The sequence below is a fragment of the Oncorhynchus mykiss genome, chromosome 17 (assembly GCF_057628025.1).
Source record: "Oncorhynchus mykiss isolate SJ-2025 chromosome 17, ASM5762802v1, whole genome shotgun sequence".
Taxonomy (NCBI): domain Eukaryota; kingdom Metazoa; phylum Chordata; class Actinopteri; order Salmoniformes; family Salmonidae; genus Oncorhynchus; species Oncorhynchus mykiss.
Window position 1 is genome coordinate 51,361,913 of NC_143038.1, and position 25,185 is coordinate 51,387,097.

Below are 25,185 nucleotides of genomic sequence, written 5' to 3' on the forward strand. Positions count from 1 at the left end.
TTAGTAATATTACTTGACTGTTGCGCTATGCTATTCAGCGGTTGCTGATGGAAATGATCCCGCTAAAGGGATGGGTAGCATCAAGAAGTTAATGGCATCAGACCGAGGCTCTGCATCTGTCCTCGTGCTCCAAGACCTTAGTGCTGCTTTTGATACCATCGACCACCACATTCTTTTGGAGAGATTGGAAACCCAAACTGGTCGACACGGACAAGTTCTGGCCTGGTTTAGATCTTATCTGTCGGAAAGATATCAGTTTGTCTCTGTAGATGGTTTGTCCTCTGACAAATCAACTGTACATTTCAGTATTCCTCAAGGCTCTGTTTTAGGACCACTATTGTTTTCAATATATATTTAACCTCTTGGTGATGTCATTCGGAAACATAAATGTTAACTTTCACTGCTATGCGTATGACACACAGAGTATGACACACACGTTTCTTCCTAGGTTCTGGCCTTTCTAGGGAGTTTTTCCTAGCCACCGTGCTTCTACACCTGCATTGCTTGCTGTCTGAGGTTTTAGGCTGGGTTTCTGTACAGCACTTTGTGCCATCAGCTGATGTAAGAAGGGCTTTATAATTACATTTAACTGATTGACTGATGTAGGATTTTCTACGGCCTACAATCAAGCCCTTTCCCAGTCATGAAGGACGAAGCTAGGCCCCTCTTGATTCTCAATGGTGAAGACTGAACTCAAGTTAGGGGTTTTACGTCAGACTCTCTTGTACCACTTTGCCCAACATGTTATACCCCCGAGGTTGTAAATAAACCCTTTATTTTCTAAGGTGATCCAAAAATGAGGGATCATTATTATACGGCTGTGAAACCCATAGCCGAATGGCTCCAGACTGAGTATTTCTCACCATTTATTTACAGAGAGCAACTTCTGTTTTATAGCAGGTAGTGTCAATTTATTTACAATAGTGTGTTGATTAATTATTGCTTTTTCAGTGTAAATACAGAATATGTATAAAAAATACCAAATACACCAAAAGCTAAATCAAGCAGAGATGTATGACTATTTTACCATGTTAATCACTACTAAAACATACAAACTACAAACACTTAACCAGTTAAAGATAATGAACACATGACAATTAGATAAAAAATATTTAATTAAAAATAATTGATACAAAATCCAGAGTTGGCAATAACAGGAGTTCAAACAAAGTGAGTGTGTGTGTATGTGTGGAAGTGATTGTGTGTGTGTGTGTGTCTGTATTATGGTGTGTATTATAATTTCACAAAATAAAAATTCCCCAATCAAATACCTTCAGTGATAACCACAAAAATGTGAATCTGTCTTTTTTCCCCAATCTGGCAACCTTCTTAAAATTTGACACAGCCTTGTATAAAATGCATTATGAAAGAAATGGTGAAATGTAGCCTCCACGAAATATGAAATGCCATATGAAGAAAATTGTGTAGATCTGATTTTGCCTACACAAAAAAAGGGCCATTCTGACTATTAGTGCACCAATATTCCAAAGTATTAAGTGACAACAAGCACAGAAAACAGTGTTGGCATAAAAAAAAAACTACGTAAGGCTACTAGTATGGAATTATTTTGGTGACAACCTGGTTGATTAACAATATTGTTTTATTTTTATTTGTTATATATAAATAAATGTGTGACACAAAAAAAGGCAGTGTAGAACACCATTGCCCATCATGCATTGGTCTAATAACTTTCAAAAGATTGTTCCGAAGTTTTCCCCCCCAAAAATTTATTTTCCTCTGAATGAAGTTGCACAAAAATGTGTGCATTTTCCTACGAAGCGGCTCATGAAATGGTCTTTTCACACAAAATAAGCTCCACAAAAACATAAAAACGCACGAAATCTGCTGAAATACTTTTGGTACATATTTGCACAAATTGAGTTTGAGATTGTGTTAGTCCTTCAGAATCCAAGAAAAATATTTAAGTTTAAATTAAACAACAGAGACTTTGTTTTGTTGCAGTGTGATTCATTATGTCAATATTGGATTTTCTACACTTTTCATTATAGTTATCACGCTTCTGTAAACATAACAGATAATTGCACGTCAACATCTTTTAAAGTGGTGTGCCTGTGGTGTGTCTGAGTTGACACAGACCTGCCCCTCGTTGTGTGAAGTGTGTGTGTGTATGTGAATGTGTGTGTGTGTATGAGTCCGTGTGTTTACTATATACCCACATCCCATCTCTCAGTTGTACATTGGCTTTGAGAAGACACTTCATTCCTCGTCTGTTCCGGCACATAAAAGCAGTCATTCTTATTACATGGCTCCAGAAATAGAAAATAAAGCAATTCCAAAAATATCAGCCAGAAATGTAATACATAAATATTTCTGAGAGCATCTTTCTCTCTGATATTTCAACAACCAGGAGAGGACTGAGACCAGAGGTGGAGAGGAGAGGAGAGAGGCATGGAGGAGGGAAGGAGAGGTAATACAACCACCTTCTTACTGTTTCCCACTTTCCTCTCAAACAGAAAAACAGAAACAGAACTGGAAAAATACATGCAAAAACAGAATGAGCCTGATCATTTATGAGCACACTTTGTGCTGGAAAACAGCATATCCCCTAGCACAATAAACTTGCTTAAAGAGGGGTATTTACCCAAACACTATAATTTGTATTACAGATATATAATTTGCTATTGGCATGATATTTAATTTACACCCCACTGTGGTTGTCTTCATTCATAAATAGAAATGCCCACTTTCACTCACAAGACACATTACTCATATATTTTTAAACTGTGAAAAATCTGAGCACTTCAACATGAAAATCAGAAAGAAAATCTTGTTGTGCACGATCTCTTTTGGAGTCAATTATTGTAACCTGTCATATGAACAAATTCCTAGCAAAGATGTTAAATAGGTCGTTACCTATGCTTTGGGGGCAATAACAACAGTGTATAAATGACTGCATTAGCACAATTTATTTGCAATCAATCAATCAATCAAGAGCTAATGTGGACTACAACAAGTAATTCCAGCCACACAGTCTTACTAAACAACCCTTTAAAGTCCACTGGCCCAAAAGGGCCTGATCTTCTTACACAGCTTTGTCCTCATGCAATGTCTATCGCCAAGTTCTTAATTCTTTCTTCTTAAGATATTCAGTAAAATTAGATCTATGATAAAACCCAGTAGAATGGCCCCAGTATTTATTTATTTAGGCAAGTCACTTAAGAACAAATTCTTATTTACAATGACAGCCTAGGAACAGTGGGTTAACTGCCTTGATCAGGGGATTTGGGATTTGATTTAGCAACCTTTTGGTTACTGGCCCAATGCTCTAACAAGTAGGCTACCTGTCACCCCAGTATGAAGTATATGACTTTTGCTTTTCTATTTTTGTTTTGCCAAAACACAGTCATACATTTCTCATTTTGTTTGAATAAAATATGTAGCTTTGTATAAAGCATTGCAACATGAACCTGGAATTTCCAACGCAGTAAAGCTACACATGCGAGTTTTCAGTTCATCAAGCTTTAAACTGCCAGTTTATGCTCTAACTATTTTAGCAAGGGCATGAAGTAATTAAATGCATATTGAATGCGTAGTTCATCTAAAGTCATCTAACCCTACAGTCAGCTAGCTCCGCAGTCTGCATACCTAACACCATATGCAAATCACAATCACACAATCTCTGCTATCTCTCCTTCCACTAGTTGGTCTCAAGTAGTAGCCATAGTATGTGCTTGCAGTGCTGGCTGGAGCCTCGGTGTATAGAGCTGTGCCACTCTGTCAGGGCTGGGCTGTGCTCCAGGTGTCTACAGAAGCCTCCTGTCTGTCTGGCCGCCTGACCCACACTGGCACCTTCCATATGTGCCCTTCCTGACAACTTCTGTCACTGTCACACGTCCTGCATCCTACACTGGCTGGCCTGGAAGTATCTCTCTGCCTCTCTCGAACCAGTGTACGGTATGCTGGACACGTCAGCAGCACTACAGCACCAACAGCAGAGGAGTGGAAAACACCCTCCCCTTATTCAAAGCTGGTGTTTAGAAGGCATGAATATAAAGGCCAAGCATAAATTATTAATGGTGAGGAATGGACCTTTGAAGAATCAAGTGTATCAAATCCTCACAGTAGATGTGTCAAAATACCCGTAAAACCGAGCGGTCAAACAGGGAAATGGTCCAGGTTATCAGTAGTTACAGTGCGGTAGCAGCAACAATATTCACCCCTCCCTCAATCAAAAAAAATTGCATTCTGCGTGGAACTTCCATGGAGCCCTGCAGTCGATGACGAAGACCTCCTTATAACCATCTATGTTTCTGACTATGTTCTGTACAGTGTCTAGTTCTATTAAATTGTAGAGGACGTATTTGTTTAGGCGTTTAATTAGCCCAAGGCGAGCCAGGGAAGCTAGTGGCCTGGTTACAGTTCGTCTCTAGAGGACTGGTTACAGTCCGGCCTGGCAATTTGGGGGATAATGAAGTGGTACATCTTCCCCAGTTGTATGATAGTGGTGCACCAGATTACAGCAGCCACCCCTGAGTTGAGTAATGGGATTCAGTCCCACAATGAGCTGTTCACTTGATAAGAAACCAATTCAGTCTCCCCTTCCTCCCCATATTAGCAGCAGCTTCCCTGGCTCGCCTTGGGCTAATTAAACGCCTAAACAAATACGTCCTCTACAATTTAATAGAGCTAGACACTGTACAGAACATAGTCAGAAGAATAGATGGGTATATGGAGGTCTTCGTCATCGACTGCAGGGCTCCATGGAAGTTCCACGCAGAATGCTAATGGTTTTGATTGAGAGATGGGTGAATATTGTTGCTGCTACCGCACTGTAACTACTGATAACCAGGATAATCACTATTGAGCTGAAATATGACTACCCCTGCACCTACAATAAACGTGATTCACTGCCTGTAAGACAACACAAAACGGGACACGACATTCTATGTGCTCATCATCTTTTTTTGCGAGTCACCGCAAACATATCTTTTTGAGTAGTGTAAAAGACTTTCCCGTCAGACATGACTGACACAGTGATAACAGTAATTCCTCTCATAACGGTCACTCATTGACAGCTCTGGTGTTGGGCTTGTCTGTGTTTGTCATTCAATCAAACAGCCCTTCAGAGTGTGTGTGAGTGTTTGTGTGTGTGCTTGCGTGTGCATGTGTATATGTCAGACCAGGGTAGTGAAGTGAACTTAGACCAGCAGTCCCTCTGTCCTTTAGAGCTCAGGACAAAATGACATGCTGCCAGTGAGCTGTCGGGGATGGGTCTGATTAAACAATCAGAGGGGAATGGTATGGTTTGAGCAACCATTTTATCCCCTAAATTATGAATGTGGGCTAACAGAAAGAGAGAGACAGCGAGTGAGAGAGAGATTGGGTACTGTATGTGTGTGTGATGAATGATTAACCTTCATTTGTACCACAGGGTTCAATTATCGGGCCGACTCTTTTTTTCTGTATATTTCAACGATGTCGCTCTTGCTGCGGGTGATTCCCTGATCCACCTCTACGCATATGACACCATTCTGTATACATCTGGCCCTTCTTTGGACACTGTGTTAACAAACCTCCAAACGAGCTTCAATGTCATACAACACTCCTTCCGTCGCCTCCAACTGCTCTTAAAACGCTTGTAAAACCAAATGCATGCTTTTCAACCGTTCGTACCCGCACCCGCCCGGCCGACTAGCATCACTACTCTGGAAAGTTCTGACCTAGAATATGTGGACAACTATAAATACCTAGGTGTCTGGCTAGACTGTAAACTCTCCTTCCAGACTCATATTCAAATCTTGAATCGGCTTTCTATTTCGCAACAAAGCCTCCTTCACTCGCGCCACCGTACTTACCCTAGTAAAACTAGTAAGACTATCTTACAGATCCTGGACTTAAGCGATGTCATCTACAAAATAACTTCCAATACTCTGCTCAGCAAACTGGATGCAGTCGATCACAGTGCCATCCGTTTTGTTACCAAAGCCCCTTATACCACCCACCACTGCGACCTGTATGCTTTAGTCGGCTGGCCCTCGCTACATATTCATTGCCAGACCCACTGGCTCCAGGTCATCTATAAGTCTATGCTAGGTAAAGCTCCGCCTTATCTCAGCTCACTGGTCACGATAACAACACCCACCCGTTGCACGCGCTCCAGCAGGTATACCTCACTGGTCAACCCAAAGCCAAAACCCCCTTTGGTCGCCTTTCCTTCCAGTTCTCTGCTGCCAGTGACTGGAATGAATTGCAAAAATCGCTGAAGCTGGAGACTTATATTTCCCTCACTAACTTTAAACATCAGCTATCTGAGCAGCTAACCGATTGCTGCAGCTGTACATAGTCTATCTGTAAATAGCCCACCCAACCTACCTACCTCATCCCCATATTGTTTTTATTTACTTTTCTGCTCTTTTGCACACCAGTATCTCTACTTGCACATCTGCTCATCTATTACTCCAGTATTCATCTGCTAAATTGTAATTACTTTGCTACTATGGCCTATTTATTGCCTTATCTCCTCATTCCATTTGCACACACGGTATATAGACTTTATTTTTTTTCTATTGTGTTGTTGACTGTACGCTTATTTATTTATTATGTGTAACTCTGTGTTGTTGTTTGTGTCGCACTGCTTTGCTTTATCTTGGCCAGGTCGCAAGAGTAAATTAGAATTTGTTCTCAACTAGCTTACCTGGTTAAATAAAGGTGAAATAAAAATAAATAAAAAATGTATCATTATGAATGGAAGGTAAAGGCTAGCTTTGTCTTTAGCCGTTTGTCCCCTATACATGTGTGTGGGTGTTTTCTGGGCTTTCCCACAGCCCAGGGGTGTCATTCCAGCCCCAGAGGAGACAGCCTCAATAAAACATAGTGTTTTTGCTCAATAAGTCCTTGTTAAGGCTGCTCCCATGCCACACAGCTGATAAATCACTAAAGCAATATAACAGAGGCAAGCAACTCCTGTATTAACATTCCAGATCTAATAGTATTACCAGAGGGTTGCAGAAAGTATTCTGTGTATGTTGGTAGACTGAGGCATCACTGCTCATCTGAGGGCTTGTCAAGTCATCATCAAACCTTTGTGTCTCACAAAACACACTCCCCACTCTGTTCTGCCGCCCCTTCTCTGCCACAGACATGCTGCCTCAGGGTCACATCAAATGACCTCTATCGCCCTCCCCCTTCCTTCACTCTACCTACCCCCTTCTGTTTCTTTATGTCTCTCTCTCTCTCTCTCTCCCTCTCTCTCTTATCATTGTTTATAGCTATAGTTATGTGCTGATTGGGGGTGGTGAATGAGAACTTTTACCTTCGTCTCCTCACACCTTGTTAATTTTACCCTCGTCAACAAGTCCCAACAGCTGAGGACGGGAGCCATTCACATGAGAGAAAAACACTCACACAAGTCACATCCAATTTACTTTTTGATTTGTTTCTTTCAAGGAACACCCGCCCCCCTGAAAATCAAATCAAATCAATGTTTATTGGTTGCATACACAGTTTAGCAGATATTATTGCGGATGCACCTAAATGCTTGGTACAGCTTTAGGTCCAAACGTGTCTGATTAACAAAAACACACACACACACACACACACACACACACTTTCTCTCTCTCTCCGTAACGTAAGGGGGAGTTACGACGGCAGCTCTGTTAATTAGGGGTGACATGATGTTTATGTAACCTCCAAGCCTCCCAAACCAGATGCAATTACAGGCCCCTGGTCCCATTGACCCCAGCCCACTGTGGAACCACACAGCACTCTGCCTCTCTATCCCAGGCAAGAGCCCGGCTGGTCACAGGGCAGGAAGAGGGGGATTGAGCCAGAGTTCAGTCTCTTTCACAACTCTCTCTGACGGTAGCCCTGGCGCTGTAATCCAAAGTGACGGCCACTTCAGTGGATACGGCGCAGGGCCCCCCAATTTCCGCCAAGACCCCACGGCAGGGGTAGGTGGGTTCAGGAGGGGTAGTAGAGAAGGCTGGGGCAGGGGCGGCAGACTTAATGTGGCCCAGTGAGGGAGAGTTGAGGCAGGGGCCTCATTAAAAGGCTTTACTGAACTCTGAGGTCCCTCATTAACCCACACAACAACCACTCACGATCACAATATCAAAAAGAGGTGGTTCTTTCAATACAAACATTAAATTAGCCAGTTATATTAATTCATCTGAGAGATGCTTTTAATAATTATTAATTGACTGACTCTAAAGGAGGCGACATAGTATTGTATACTGTTTTCAAATGTGTCAAAAATGTGCTGTAAGAGGCACATATCAATTTAAATCAAATCCAACTTTATTTGTCACATGCGCCGAATACAACAGGTGTAGTAGACCTTACCGTGAAATGCTTACTTACAAGCCCTTAACCAACAGTGCAATTCAAGAAAGAGTTAAGAAAATATTTACCAAAAAAACAAATGTAAAAAATAATTTAAAAAAGTAGCACAATAAAATAACAATGACGAGGATACAGTGCCTCGCGAAAGTATTCGGCCCCCTTGAACTTTGCGACCTTTTGCCACATTTCAGGCTTCAAACATAAAGATATAAAACTGTATTTTTTTGTGAAGAATCAACAACAAGTGGGACACAATCATGAAGTGGAACGACATTTATTGGATATTTCTAACTTTTTTAACAAATCAAAACTGAAAAATTGGGCGTGCAAAATTATTCAGCCCCTTTACTTTCAGTGCAGCAAACTCTCTCCAGAAGTTCAGTGAGGATCTCTGAATGATCCATTGTTGACCTAAATGACTAATGATGATAAAAACAATCCACCTGTGTGTAATCAAGTCTCTGTATAAATGCACCTGCACTGTGATAGTCTCAGAGGTCCGTTAAAAGCGCAGAGAGCATCATGAAGAACAAGGAACACACCAGGCAGGTCCGAGATACTGTTGTGAAGAAGTTTAAAGCCGGATTTGGATACAAAAAGATTTCCCAAGCTTTAAACATCCCAAAGGAGCACTGTGCAAGCGACAATATTGAAATGGAAGGAGTATCAGACCACTGCAAATCTACCAAGACCTGGCCGTCCCTCTAAACTTTCAGCTCATACAAGGAGAAGACTGATCAGAGATGCAGCCAAGAGGCCCATGATCACTCTGGATGAACTGCAGAGATCTACAGCTGAGGTGGGAGACTCTGTCCATAGGACAACAATCAGTCGTATATTGCACAAATCTGGCCTTTATGGAAGAGTGGCAAGAAGAAAGCCATTTCTTAAAGATATCCATAAAAAGTGTCGTTTAAAGTTTGCCACAAGCCACCTGGGAGACACACCAAACATGTGGAAGAATGTGCTCTGGTCAGATGAAACCAAAATTGATATTTTTGGCAACAATGCAAAACGTTATGTTTGGCGTAAAAGCAACACAGCTGAACACACCATCCCCACTGTCAAACATGGTGGTGGCAGCATCATGGTTTGGGCCTGCTTTTCTTCAGCAGGGACAGGGAAGATGGTTAAAATTGATGGGAAGATGGATGGAGCCAAATACAGGACAATTCTGGAAGAAAACCTGATGGAGTCTGCAAAAGACTTGAGACTGGGACGGAGATTTGTCTTCCAACAAGACAATGATCCAAAACATAAAGCAAAATCTACAATGGAATGGTTCAAAAATAAACATATCCAGGTGTTAGAATGGCCAAGTCAAAGTCCAGACCTGAATCCAATTCGAGAATCTGTAGAAAGAACTGAAAACTGCTGTTCACAAATGCTCTCCATCCAACCTCACTGAGCTCGAGCTGTTTTGCAAGGAGAAATGGGAAAAAATGTCAGTCTCCCGATGTGCAAAACTGATAGAGACATACCCCAAGCGACTTACAGCTGTAATCGCAGCAAAAGGTGGCGCTACAAAGTATTAACTTAAGGGGGCTGAATAATTTTGCACACCCAATTTTTCAGTTTTTGATTTGTTAAAAAAGTTTGAAATATCCAATAAATGTCGTTCCACTTCATGATTGTGTCCCACTTGTTGTTGATTCTTCACAAAAAAATACAGTTTTATATCTTTATGTTTGAAGCCTGAAATGTGGCAAAAGGTCGCAAAGTTCAAGGGGGCCGAATACTTTCGCAAGGCACTGTATATACAGGGGGTATAGGTCAGTCGACGTAATTTGTACATGTAGGTAGGGCTGAAGTGACTATGCATAGATTAATAAAGAGTGAGTAGCAGCGGTGTAAATAGTCCGGGTGGCCATTTGATTAATAATACATATACCTTATTCCGCAAAATGCATAACTGTTTCTGCCTCTTTAATACCTTAGATCTTCCTTGCATCTCAAATCAAATCAAATGTATTTATATAGCCCTTCGTGCATCAGCTGATATCTCAAAGTGCTGTACAGAAACCCAGCCTAAAACCCCAACAGCAAGCAATGCAGGTGTTGAAGCACGTTGGCTAAGAAAAACTCCCTAGAAAGGCCGAAACCTAGGAAGAAACCTAGAGAGGAACCAGGTTATGAGGGGTGGCCAGTCCTCTTCTTGCTGTGCCAACTCCCTCGCTTGAAACATAGGGAGTCACATCAGCTTAAGAACTAAAGGAGGAGGTAAAGGAGGAGGAAGTTGTATAGTTGAACACGGCCAATATGTCCACTTTAATAATACACAGTAACATAGGGCTTTGGGGAGCCCAGCCATAGAAGGCTCCCCTCAGTCCAGTCAGATGATGAGAGATGACAGGCATACGCATACTGCCTACAGGACACAAAGCCATAGCGTAGATAAAGCCTGAAGCTCGTATCCCCAGTCATCAGTGCACAGCCTGGCACACCAAACGATGCGTCTCATACAGACAATTAAAGAGCAAATCAATGCTGCTGCTTGGATGAAATAATGGAGGTGCAGTCATCTGCAACCACAAAGCACACAGTGGAAAACATGCACAGCTACCATAGTTGCAGGAGACAGCCAGTGATTGGAGCATGTTTCTCCGAGATCCCAAAGATGAAAAAGGTAGGCCAATCACACAGACCTGTTTTTGATTAAATGTTATTATTCACTGGAAAGACAGTGGTCTCTTACTAATTGTCCCATTACTGTTTTGGGTGCAGTTATAATGTAACTCATAGAGGGAATGGGGATCACAGTGAATTCAAGGCATATTACCAAAGACTTTATAAACTTCAAAGTAAGATTAGAACTGAGTGGGTGGATAAAGTGAGGGCCTGATATGTTACGACTATGATCACTGAGCAGCAGTCAGGGGAGGGAAAGTAGTGAGGGAAAGTAGTGCTCACTCAGCTACTCTGTCTGAGAGCCCTGATGAGCTCACACTCTGAGGGCCAACAGGCCATCAAACCCTGCCTGAGACATCATCAACAGTCCTCTCACTTCCATTTAGAACGGATCTGCATACTGACTCCACACTAGAAAAAAGTTAGACTGCATCATTGTGTGTGTGTGTGTGTGTGTGTGTGTGTGTGTGTGTGTGTGTGTGTGTGTGTGTGTGTGTGTGTGTGTGTGTGTGTGTGTGTGTGTGTGAGACAGAGACAGACAGAGAGAAGACAGGCTATGTGCCCACTGCCCACAAATTGAGGTGGAAACTGAGCTACACTTACTAACCTCCTGCCAAACGTATGACCACATTAGAGACACATATTTCCCACAGCTCACACAGACTCGCAAAGAATGTGAAAACAAATCAAACATTGATAAACTCCCATATCTGTTATGCAAAATACCGCAGTGTGCATTCACAGCAGCAAGATTTATCTGTTTTTCCCTTTCATACTTCAACTATTTGTACATTGTTACAACACTGCACATAGCCAATAATATAACATTTGAAATGTCTATAATATGTTTTTACTTTTGTGACTGTAATCAATGTTCCCTCAAATTTTTCTCGGCACTGAGAAAATTTCAGGTCCGCTGAGCGCAAACTTGAACATTGTGAAAATATGTGCTTTCAGCAAGCGTTTACTGTGAACACTGAGGCTGTACCCGCTTTGGGTTACAGTTTTAACAGTGGCCAAGTAGGCTACTGTGGCTATTTGATCATAATGTAGGCCTACCAGAGTGGCCTACCATCAACAACAATGGAGAAAATGCATCTCATAACATTTTAATATGGACATATCTGTTCCATCATTCAGCCTACAGTAGCAGCCAATATGTGGTGTTAAATGTAGGTCTACATTCCATGAGACTTTTGGGGGAAAAACATGCAGGGCTGGACATGAACCTGTTTATCCACTTTTCCTTCAGACAAGGAGGTAACTGGAAATGGGGTTGATGCAAGAAACCACTTTACAAAATAACATGCATTATTATTCCCATACCATTATTACAGTGAATCAGACAAATGATGCTACCCTCTGCCTATTGGCTACTTCGATTATTCAAGCATGTCTCTCTTATTCAACACTGCCCCTTTAAGACATAAAAAAAACGTCTTTACCTGACTCGATTTCAAAGATGTCTAGGAATGTACATGTTTTGTGCTCTTGTAGGAAGCATTCACTCCCCTATTGCTGACTACAAATGATCTATAACTGGGATAATAACTCAATAACTAGCAAAGGATATGAACAAAATGTGCCCACGTGGCTTCATGCAGCTCTTGCTTTGATCTCAGAACAAGTGCATCTCCTCAAATCCACAGCTATAAACACAGTCCAGTTCCAAGTGAATGGCACAGATCCATATGGCCATGGTGCCACGATCGTTGTTAGAATAAATGGACCAAGGCGCAGCGCGCGTAAAGTTCCACATGTTTAATTATTGAAACTCACCAAAACAATACAGAAACAAACTAAATGTGAAGTAATGGAGTGCTCACAGACACTACACAAAAACAAGATCCCACAAAAACCCAGTGGGAAAAGGCTGCCTAAATATGATCCCCAATCAGAGACAACGATAGACAGCTGCCTCTGATTGGGAACCATAACAGGCCAACATAGAAATTAAAAAACTAGACAACCCACCCTAGTCACACCCTGACTTAACTAAAATAAAGAATAAAAAGGATCTCTAAGGTTAGGGCGTGACACATGGTCTATTTGTATATAGGCCTACTGCAGCTCTGATTGGTGATGCCGCTCCTGTCTGTGTAGAGTACCGGTTGAGTAGTGTGTGTCAATGCAATAGAATCCTACTCTGACGCGTTCTGCCTACAACAAAATATCTTGCATAGTTTGTTTTGTTTCGGTATGTGGCATTGAAAGTGGCTAATATTGTGTTGATTTGATCACAATTGCCACAGTAAAGGGAAACGTTGATAGTGTTAACTAACAGGCAAAACCTGCCCATCCCAAGTGAAGTTCAATCTCGTGCTTCTCTCTATGGGCTGATACAGTATTTGTCTCGCGCAGCAGTCCCGGGGGAGCTGCACGGAGTCCCACGACTACTGCTCGTCTGCGCACGTGCAAAGCTAAGAGAGAACATTGAATATAATGTTTACTGATTGTTTATTTCCCTTTTGTTTATTGTCTATTCCATTTGCTTTGGCAATTTAAACATATGTTTCCCCAGCCAATAAAGCCATTTGAATGTAATTTAATTGAGAGACAGAGAGAGATAGAGAGAGACAGAGAGAGCATAAGGAAAGGTCTACACACCAGCCTGGTTGGTTGTGATGTTGACGGAGGAGTACTGTGGTGAGTAGGGGCTCTGGTCAGAGACACCGTTGACGGCCTGCACCTCAAAGGTGTACTGTGTGTGGGCCAGCAGGTCACTGATGTAGACCCGGGGCTCAGTCAGACCCAGCTGGCGGGGTACAAACTGGACGTTGTCGCCACAGCGCGTGCAGCCTCCGCGGCCCCCTCCACAGCTCTTACAGATGATGTTGAAGACCACGTCCTCACGACCACCTGACTCCCTAGGATGTTGCCACTCCAGCATCAGAGACGTCTCATTCACGATGGACAGAACATTCTGAGGAGCAGACGGCACCGCTGGAGAAACACAGACAATATACAGTCAACATCTTAGTTGGTTTCTGTGTGGAATGTGAGAAGCATTGACAGAAGTCTCATATGTAGACTATGGTTTGCCTACAGTCTTGAGGTGAAAGACAAAAAAAATGTGGAGAAATGGTAGGGACTCAATCTACTCTAGTCGGTTCAAAAGCACTACTTCATGACATTTCATTTAGATGTTGGCAGGGGAATTATGTTTCCTGTGTCCTTGGAGTTCTGGGGGGTGAGAATACCAGAGCCAGTATCACTCTACTCAAAAACCCACTCTACTCAAAAACCCACACGCCCACAAATACAGTACAGTCTCTTTGAGGTCTTTGCCTGGTATGCTCAATTTATTAGGATGCCCATTTAAACACACTGGTCTTCAACATGAGGTGACTTTTGATGTACATTATGCCACATGTCTGTTTCAATCGGTTAGTTATGTACAGCAGAGCACCAAGTAGACGTACTGCAAGACAGAGAAAGTGACTGTTCCTCAAACACAGCCACCTCTTATAGAGGCATCACTGGTTGAAAGTAACATTCCCCATGGCATCACATTTGACTGAGAGCCCAAACAAACGCACAATGAGTACTGTTTATCTTTTACGGGCATGTGCAGCTAATTAGGGAGGATGCTCTCTCCAGGGCTAATGAGATAAACAAGGAAATTCCCCCCGCCCACAAACTCCTAAACCTGAATTGATCACTTATTTAACCGCCCTTTTAATTGGCTCCCATTAAGAGACTTCCAGGCCTGGAGCAGTGCCCATCTAGGCCCTCTCTCTGTCTGTGTCTCTCTATCATGCGAAACAGCCTCGTAAACATCATCTCCTTCCCGGAGAGGGTTGGGATGGGCAGCTAATGGCCCCAGTTAGCTCGCGGGCCACTCGAATGGGCCCGTTTCCCTTCTTTAATCAGCCCGGGCCCGCTGTGTTTAATACCAGCGACGTGACGCTGCTTTCTCATTCAGCTGCTCTGCTCCCAGAGCCGGGCTTATGCAAATCTCCTTTGTTGGAAGCGCTCAAATCTTTCTCTCCCTCTCCCTTTCACAGAGGAGGGAAGATTTAAAAACAACTGCCAGGGTGGTGAAAGGAGCTGTCTCTCTTCTCTTCTTCTCTTCCCTCTCGCTCACTACTTCTCTTCCCCCTGTCTCTCATCTCTCCCCCTTACTCTTTTCTTAGCACACTGTATATACTGCATATTCCTCTCTCTCTCTGTTTCTGTATTTCCCTCACTCTTTCTTTCTCTTTTCTTAGAGCCTCCATCAACCACAAATTCCAATTCAAATGGCTTCATTGGCATGACAAGAGGAATATTGGCCCAGTCTATTCTCTCCGTCTGTTCCCCTACAATGCTGCATGGCCTGGCCCAGTAACCTCTGCTTTGGCTGAGGGCAGCAGGGCTCTGTGATGTGAGGAGGGGAGGGTGGCCTGTGTGTTGGGCCAGACCTGTTGGCATGGGCTCTATGAGCATGCCAGTGCTGGGTGTATGTGAGGGACTCCTCTCTGACCGGACTGTTTGTGCTCAGAGAAGCTGTGGTATCCTTTGATTTCTGATTCCTGTCAGTTCCTCAGGGTCTGAAATTAAAAGAGTGTGAGTGTGCGAGCGTGCGTGTGCATGTATGTGTTTCTGTGTGTGCATTTAGTTGACAGTACGTACTTGTGCAGGGCATCTGGATGGGATCTGAGTCGGTGCGATAGTAACCGTTGCGGCACACACAGTTAGTGGCTCCTTCGTTGGTGGTACGGCTGTTGATTGGACACTGCATGCAGGATGCATCACCCTGTATAGGCTTGAAGAAGGCCGATGGACAAGCTGGAAAAATAACAAGAGAGAGAGATGAGATATGAACATATGATCCCTGTTTGTCTGCATCTCACTTTACGAGATATGCCATCCAGCCGCCACAATGCAAAAGAATCTCATGTAAGGAGGTATGTGGGGATGACAACTGTGTTTTTCTTTCATCATTCAGCTTGCTGACAGCACGCTAGTTGCCTGAGATCTTCTGGAGTAGTCTACTTCCTGTTAAGTGCAGTCTTTAAAGTCCTGAGTGGGAGGAAAATATACAGCCATGGATAGGGATGACGATGATCACACACCACTGCATCGAAACTGTGTTCGTGCACATTCAAAAAACAGTGAAGCACTACCATTTACAGTGAAACTCACTCTTTCTGAATTATCTTTATCTTTACCTCAGATCCACCTGCCCTGCCATGCACGCAAATGCACACGCACTGTGGAACCCATCCCAGAATGCACAGCAGCACCTGCTCGAGCACCATGTCAAGAGCTGTTTTTGTACTGGGGCCAAACCAGCTGAGGTTGGTTCAGCTTGAGATAATCACCACCCACCTCTCTCTCTCCATCCGGAAGAGGATGAGATGGAGTGGTGTGGGGACGAGCTAAAGCAACGAGCTAAAGCAACACATGACAAATTGACACACAGGAGGTGCCACACTTATGAATGACCTCCACAGTGTTCTGAATGTCCATATACCAATGCTACCAGAGAACTATCTATGTTGTCATTGAATGAAGTTTAGCTGCATCAATGTGAAGGTAGTATATAGCTTGTTAACACCATCTTCTAAAATGTGTTCACAAAACAATAGTAACATAATTTAAGAACGTCTACTATAGATGCATAGGCTATTCCCATGAAACTGAGATCAAATGGTTGGCATGCAGATGCAGCTTTCACCCATAAAACGTGGAGAATTATCATTGACGATTGGCAGTGATGATGGCATATTTTGTTGTTTGAGGGTATTAAAAAGAGGAACATTTCTAGGCATGAGTTTGCATTTGGAGGATGCATTTTAGCAATAAAATAGCCCAATATTATTCAATAGACTACATCAGTCAGTACACACTGACTGTAACGTCATTTACTCTTTTTTTTTGCCCTCCGGCACCTAAAAAAATACAACTACCCCACTGAATACATTATGCAACATTGGAATCGGTCAGGAGCAACAAAAAAATATATATCTGGAGGGATCCTTATTCTGTTGAATTCTCTGCATCATATCCCATCTCACAAATTCGCACTACTTTCCATAATCTCACAAACTCTCACTATGTTCCATATCTAGTCAAAATAAAAACAATCATATCCCTATCCATCTCTGGTCTGAGCTGGCAACTACAGCTGGGTTAAAATATGTGCTTTATTGGGAGAAGGTCAAATCACAAGGCAGAATAAATCTGGATTCAATCCCACTGTTTATACTAGGAAGACAGATCCCAGTTCCCAGTCACCATGCTGGAGCACCATGCTGGAGCACCATGCTGGAGCACCATGCTGGAGCATTTCCAATCCCAACTCCCCACAAACTCTCTGTAGAACACATCTCAATCATCATCCTTCCTCCAAAACTGCTAAACACACTATTGCACTTCTGCGTTTTAGTAACCCTGTCCCAAAAAACTGTCTCACACACACATACACACACAGAGAGAATACAATTTTTCGTGAAGCTGATGCATCTTGTGTAATAGCTAAAGCAAAAATAAATATTCAGCGAGAGGCTCTTGACTTGGACGAGATCGTAGTCATAAACGTCAGCCGCAGGAAACGGTATTGGATATAAATACTGAGAAAATCTGATCGAGCTCTTAAATAAATATTAGTCTTGACATGTTTTTTTTCTCACGTGATTGATGAAGGAAAGTGGCCCGGTACAGAGTGAAACATGAGGCCGGCACATTCACACTGCCAGTCACCAGAGTCACAGAATGAGGCCCCAGCTCTGTGGATTGGGACTGGGACTAAAGGACACAGTGAAGTCTAAGGCAGTGAAGAGGTCAGAGGAGCATGATACCAAAGGAAATAGCAGAAAGGGCCAGTGAGAGGGAAAGGAGAAGGGGTGGAGCAGAGGAGAGAAGAAGAGAAAGACAGAAGGCAGTAGGCAGTGCTTAGGATTGAATGAATGAGTGTGTTAAGGAGTTTAGGCCAAGTATGTTTTATATGGAAGAGAGAGTTGGGAAGGGGGCACAGTGTCAAAAACGAGCTCTATTGTTTGGTAGCCAGATATGGCCAGGAATGGCCAGACAGACATACAGACCAGGCTGTTTTCGGTGTGGGCTCAGCCTGTCACCGCCAGGCAGGGACGACTCTAGCCTTTTGGGGGCCCTAAGGAAGATTTGGTAGGGGGTCCTTTCACCAAGCCGGCAAAATGTTTTAGTGGCACTTGACGGGTCATTTTGCCATGGGATGGATTTCTTTGTGTGCAATTTTATAACAAATGTCATGTAATTCTCCTTCATTTTCTATGGGGCAGATATTTAAAAATAAATCAGTTTTAAAGAACATTTTCTTCAGTTCTACACATCTAGCCATAGGGAGGAGAGAACATTCAGTATTTTTATAACAAATTTCATGCAATTATACTCATTTTGCCATCGGGCAGCAAGACAGTTTTGCTGTTTAAAATGTAATTTCCTGCAATTCTACACATTTTGCCATGGGATGAAGATACATTTTTGTAGTATGAAAGCTGTTTTCCTGCAACTTGACACATTTTGCCATGACTAATGGTACAGTATCTGAGTGAGAGTGACTGACAAAATCAATGGGGGCCCCTTGGAGGTCAGGGCCCCTGGGCACATGCCCTGCATTCCTGGTCGGTATTTGGCCATGTTTAGATAACTGCCTGGACTAACTTGCCAATCAAAAAATTGTTATGGCTATTGAGTGACTGCCAGTGACAAGAGAAAACAAAAGAAAAACTGCTGATGCATAAACACATTTTTTACTTACACCTTGAGTATTCTACTATTTTAACACTCAACAGTTGAGAACCTGACTGAGTTCCTTTTTCTGGGTCAGGGGCCCCCTAAGCGATTGCTTATGCCTGGAGCCGGCACTGCCGCCAGGGCCTTTATTTTTGGGGTGGGTGGGGGGGGGGGGTGGGGGTAATTCCACAAGACTTTCAAGAGGCTGTGTTGGAGGGCTGATGAGCTGCTTGGTGTCAGATGTAGCCTGCGGAAGAGTACAGAGCTCTGATTAAAAAGCAGATCAGCACTTTGATTCCCTCCTTGCTCAGATTGGTACTGTTGAGCTGTTTGATCACAATCTCCTTCGAATTCCCTCAGTCGACATGTAAGGGCGAAAGTCTTTTTTGGATGTAGCTTCCAACTTCAGACATCCCTCTGGCAAGGGGAAGTAATATGAGGGAAATATTCATTGCTGGAGTTTTATATTCCCTTCTCTCTTGTATTCTTTTTAAATACAGTACCAGTCAAACGTTTGGACACACCTACTCATTCAGGGGTTTTTACTTAATGTTTTACTATTTTCTACATTGTAGAATAATCCTGAAGACATCAAAACTATGAAATAACACATATGGAATCATGTAGTAACCAAAAAAGTGTTAAAGAAATCAAAATATATTTCACATTTTAGATTGTTCAAAGCAGCCACCCTTTGCCTTGATGACAGCTTTGCAAACTCTACTGTATGTCTATTAATATCATTAGATAAATAAGCTATTTTTTTCTCAGCTCTTAGAAGCCATGGATTTTGACAGAAGTGATGAAACACCACATTAAGTCAAGAAGAAAAGGCAGACAGAAACATTCTAATGGAATTTATAAACACTTCGGATTTAATTTAGTGGCAGCCATGTCAAAGGGTCCAGATCACCTCAAAGTGGTTCCAGGCACACGTCAGAAAAGGAAAGGCTTGGCTGTCACATCTCAATGACTGCTGTTCTCCAGCGCAGAGGCAACACAGTGACTGGATAGAGGCCAACCCATTCTGTCTGTGTTTATGACTTCTAATAACACATCCTGACATAAAGAATTTAATTGGAAGTACTGTAGGCCCACTATAAAAAAAAAAATGGTATTGTGAGAAGTGAGTCCTCCGTGCCAGGGAGCCAGTCAGGTTTTACAGCAGGTAATTTGCTAGTTGTTTCAAAAGGTTCCTGTAAGTTTTAGCCAGTCAGGCAGATTTATGTCAGAGGAAATGAAAAGACACTGTATCCACCCTAGTCTGTATTTGTGTGTGAGGTGGGCCTCCATTGTTTTCAGTGACAATGCTGATTATGAAGCCAGCCACTCTACTGGAAACATTCTGAGCTGCTGGTGCATCTGGCTTCTCCAGCTCAGTTTGCTTACACACAAACACGCACACACACACGCACGCACAGACACATACAAATACATGCAGGCAGCCCAGCAGCAGAACTATGAGCACGACAGCCAGGAGGAACAGAACAAAGGCTGGGCATTTTCTATTTCCATCATGGCCGTCTGAGCTGTGCAGTGCTTCACCATGGCCGGGGAATCATCTGGCTGAAACAGCCACTAATCCAACCAGAGCAGGTCTATTGAGAAAAACCCATGACCTGTTCCACACCTCCCTCCACCCTGTCTCCCATCCCCCAGCAACCCCGCCCGACAGAGGTCCTTTGTCCAGCAGGCCGGAGGACTGCAGCAGTGACGGTGAACAGCCCCCACCCCCTCTCCTGTTTCCCCATTCCTCCTATTCAGCTGCTCCACAACCAGCCCCTAAAACTGCTGCATTTAATGAAAGCAGTATTAAAAAGAGACAAGGGAGAGAAAGAGGGGTAAGGTGTGTGTGTATGTATGCATGTGTCCAATGCTCGCGCGTGTCTACGTGCGTACATGCGTGTGTGAGTGTTCATTACATGTGTGTGTGTGCTTCTGTGTGTGAATCAGGGATGTGTGAAAGAGAAAAGGTTGGAGAGAAAAATAATTGGAGGTGTGAAGGTTTGTTAGCACAGCAGAAAAAAGTGCTGAAAGCAGTGAAAATGGCCAGAGTCACAGGGTATTTCCAATTGCCACTGAGAGGACTACTGTAGGGAGAAACGGGCTTATGCACGGCTTTCCTGCTTTCTGTCTACTGTCTCTGTCTCCTGTATAAACAATTTGGATTAATTACTGGGAACTAGATATCAGATGTTATCCCTTAATAAGGATAGACCATAAAAAGAGAGGACTGTTTTGTGCCATACTTATGGTCCCGCGATGGAGCAGAACAAATCCAAATTAGATTAGGAAAAACAGTCAGCTATAATAGGGACAGCACGCAAATATGAATGATTTACTCTTTGCCAAAAGTCTCTGTAGTGGTCACATGTGAGGAGAAGCTAACCTTGTGATGGGCCTAAGGACAGCATCTATAACGTAGGTAGGAGGTGTTTAGTACAACAGCCAGTCTGTCCCCTCGATGTAACCTTTCCCATAGGGAACACACTCTTTTTGGCTGAGCGGCGACACGGGGCCCCGGAATTCAATTAGGGCCCGGGCCTCGCCAGCTAATTCAATCAGGACGGTGTGAAAGCAATAATACAAATGGCATTCGCTTCACCCCACACATGGGCACAAATTACATATTCACTTCCCTCTCTATTTTTCCCTGTCTGATGCAATTAGCGTGCCTGAATCTTGCCGTGGCTCGCACTGGGGAGCAGGGTGTGAGGCTGACCATCAATGATCTACTGGACGTAAATGAAGCTTCTCTCCATGCCCTGGATAGGACAGGAACACTTCCAGCGTGAGTCGGATGCCCATTGTCACTACTGAGGAGAGGGCTGGACTGATCGGGTGATTCAGAGGCTGGGGTCAAAACAGCAGCCCTCCCCTCTACGCCCAGTGATGGCTGGGCTCCTGTCATCTTACATTCTATGCATGTGTGTGTACACTACACATGTATATATCCCTATTGGGTGTCTGTGTTTTCATTATGAATTAACGTGTGAGTGTGTGTGTGTGCCTGCAGAAGGATGTGGAACACGGAAAGTGACTATTCGTCAGTGTCCCTGCTCTAAGCCATGTCTCCTCTACAGTTGTCAGTGAGCTCTCCTTAGACAGCATCCAGCCCAAATCTACCCAGCGGGCGCCATGGAGACAGATTAGGTGCTCCGGTGGAGCCCATGTGAGCAGGAGATTAGTAAGAAATGTGTGAGACACCTGGGAAATGGTCTGTCAGTGGGCATGCTCACCAGCATAACAGCTGGAGAGGGGAGGGCCCAGTTTTACAACACAAACTAGACATCCAGCACACGTCCAAACACACACACACACACACACACACACACACACACACACACACACACACACACACACACACACACACACACACACACACTATAACTTTATAAACAACCCCTGTCCACAGCCCGCAGGTCAATTTCACCTAACTATATGTCTCCTACAGTAGATGCCAAATACGAGGCTGAGATGTACCCAGGTTTCCCTCCATATGTATACCTACAGCATAACTGTGTTGTGGTTAAGCAATCAAGGACAAAAAGAACATGTGACAGGCCAACATAGAAGCTCACAAAAAAGAATCTGTTGGTGGATTAAAGGTGTTGTAACCTGATAACACCAGTAAAGCCAAACATCCCCATTCATTATGTCCATTCCTTCAGCCTTCTGCATGCTGGCGCCTAGCTTGCTCGCATACCGATTGACTGTGCTCGCATACTTCTTTAAAAAGACCTTTGCTTGAAAAACAAGAAAAAAGCAGCAATACTACTGTTTGTTCATTTTGAGATGCTGTAGCCAATATACACTTCCTCAAAATAGTCCGAATTAATCTAAGATAACTCAAGAAATATGTAATTGATGTTGACGTTAGTTGTGCAATTTGACATCTAACTAAGATGTTTGGTGCAGTATTTTATATTGAAAAACGATTTGTCTCTCGTTGAAAGACAACAAACCCTTCATTGTTGAATCCCTACTGTTCACCAATCACAGACGAAGGGGAATACACTTCGTCTACCGACTTCGGCTTGCCTCGAGAAAAATGTTTGTGTGCACAAGCAGCCGAATAAAAAACTTTCCATAGACCAAAACGAACAAAAAAGTCATTAAATGTTGTCATAATATATGCACAAACTGTTACAAACTTTTTCGGAAGGAAGCCTTCAGACATCAAATGCAAACATAAACCAACACACACCTCTGAACGCACTTGGACCATCTCCGATACTGTATCGTTCACACGTGGCAAACATTATCTTTCTAATTCAAACAACATAGTGTTCCTTGAGTTGGAACACAGCACAGTCATCAGGTCATAAAATACCCCAAAAATGTGAAATCAGCAAAGGGAAAAGTATCTTAACCGCAGTATTTCCATAGTGTCTGATAACTACCATGTGTCTATAGATGAAAAAGAAAGATGAAAGGGGAGAATCTCTGGAGCCATACATTCAGCACGGTAATAATGTCTGGAATTTTCACTGCATCTTTTTTTCTCTCTAATTTTTTTGAGAAAAGAAGCAGATATGGGGAATGGTAAAATTACAGGCATCTGAGCAGACAGATACACAGAAATCGTGAAGGGTCATTTCATGCAGGCAGATCACTTGACAATTTGGTGTCTGGACGGTACTAGGGGCCAATCAGGTTGGCGGTGGACCTCCATAGTACATGGGGCTACAGATGGTTGGGGTGTGGCCAGGGAGAGTCAGGCTGACCCCTGTGAGAGCATTAATCTCCATTAAAGATGCCCTGTCAACCTCAACCTGGCTGCGGCTACATCTCCTGGCTGAAGTTACAGGAGCTATATCTAAAACCAACCTTACCTCTGAATATGATTAGCACAAGACATAGCTGAACAGGAACATGAATACAGTTTATACGCTGAATAGCCTATAGAGATGACCATTGTCACACATACAAAACCCCTTTTTGACACATTGAGTTACACAATGATACGTCAAGTGGAATGTAGGTGGTATAACTCCCCAACTAAAGTGAAAGCAAACATTATACAACATTATACTCACTGATGTCACAGTGGTAACGAGGACAAAATAGTCTGCTCCTGCTATTATCCACACAAGGCTTTTCTGACAGGTGCTAACAGGAGTTACTGTTTGTAGTCATCATCTCTACTGTCTTTGTACGACAACAGCTCACACTGTGAAGGGGTTACATAAAGCACATATCTCCCAGACTGAGATATGCTAGCTAGCTTATAAAACTATAACCCATTGTTGATGTTATTAAACATGGATGAAGTGGTGATACATGTCCACGATTGAACTGCTGTTGTTATGGATTTTCTAAAAGTCCTTTCATGACTGTTGAAGAATGTTAGCACATCAGTCTCCTCTGGCAGTCTCTATGGGGGTGCCACAGGGTTCAATTCTCGGGCCGACTCTTTTCTCTGTATATATCAATGATGTTTCTCATGCTGCGGGCGATTCCCTGATCCACCTCTACGCAGACGACACCATTCTATATACTTCCGGCCCGTCCTTGGACACTGTGCTATCTAACCTCCAAACGAGCTTCAATGCCATACAGCACTCCTTCCGTGGCCTCCAACTGCTCTTAAACGCTAGTAAAACCAAATGCATGCTTTTCAACCGTTCGCTGCCTGCACCCGCACGCCTGACCAGCATCACCACCCTGGATGGGTCCGACCTTGAATATGTGGACATCTATAAGTACCTAGGTGTCTGGCTAGACTCTAAACTCTCCTTCCAGACCCATATCAAACATCTCCAATCGAAAATCAAATCAAGAGTCGGCTTTCTATTCCGCAACAAAGCCTCCTTCACTCACGCCGCCAAACTTACCCTAGTAAAACTGACTATCCTACCGATCCTCGACTTCGGCGATGTCATCTACAAAATTGCTTCCAACACTCTACTCAGCAAACTGGATGCAGTTTATCACAGTGCCATCCGTTTTGTCACTAAAGCACCTTATACCACCCACCACTGCGACTTGTATGCTCTAGTCGGCTGGCCCTCGCTACATATTCGTCGCCAGACCCACTGGCTCCAGGTCATCTACAAGTCCATGCTAGGTAAAGCTCCGCCTTATCTCAGTTCACTGGTTACGATGGCAACACCCATCCGTAGCACGCGCTCCAGCAGGTGTATCTCACTGATCATCCCTAAAGCCAACACCTCATTTGGCCGCCTTTCGTTCCAGTTCTCTGCTGCCTGTGATTGGAACGAATTGCAGAAATCGCTGAAGTTGGAGACTTTTATCTCCCTCACCAACTTCAAACATCTGCTATCTGAGCAGCTAACCGATCGCTGCAGCTGTACATAGTCTATTGGTAAATAGCCCACCCATTTTCACCTACCTCATCCCCATACTGTTTTTATTTATTTATTTTTCTGCTCTTTTGCACACCAATATCTCTACCTTTACATAACCATCTGATCATTTATCACTCCAGTGTTAATCTGCATAATTGTAATTATTTGCCTACCTTCTCATGCCTTTTGCACACAATGTATATATAGACTCCCCTTTTTTCTACTGTGTTATTGACTTGTTAATTGT

At 43.2% G+C, this 25,185-nt stretch overlaps 1 protein-coding gene across 8 annotated transcripts in view; it reads right to left on the reverse strand.

The window, feature by feature from the left end:
- Window positions 1-25,185, reverse strand: part of LOC110494446 (ephrin type-B receptor 2) — a 156,998-nt gene that overhangs the window by 28,746 nt on the left and 103,067 nt on the right. For all 8 annotated transcript variants that reach the window (XM_090205869.1, XM_021569486.3, XM_021569487.3 and 5 more), the window contains exons 4-5: window positions 15,544-15,699; window positions 13,537-13,872 (exon numbers count right to left, since the gene is read on the reverse strand). In XM_090205869.1, the coding sequence (XP_090061995.1) occupies window positions 13,537-13,872; window positions 15,544-15,699 (492 nt within the window). The remainder of the gene's footprint in view (window positions 1-13,536; window positions 13,873-15,543; window positions 15,700-25,185) is intronic.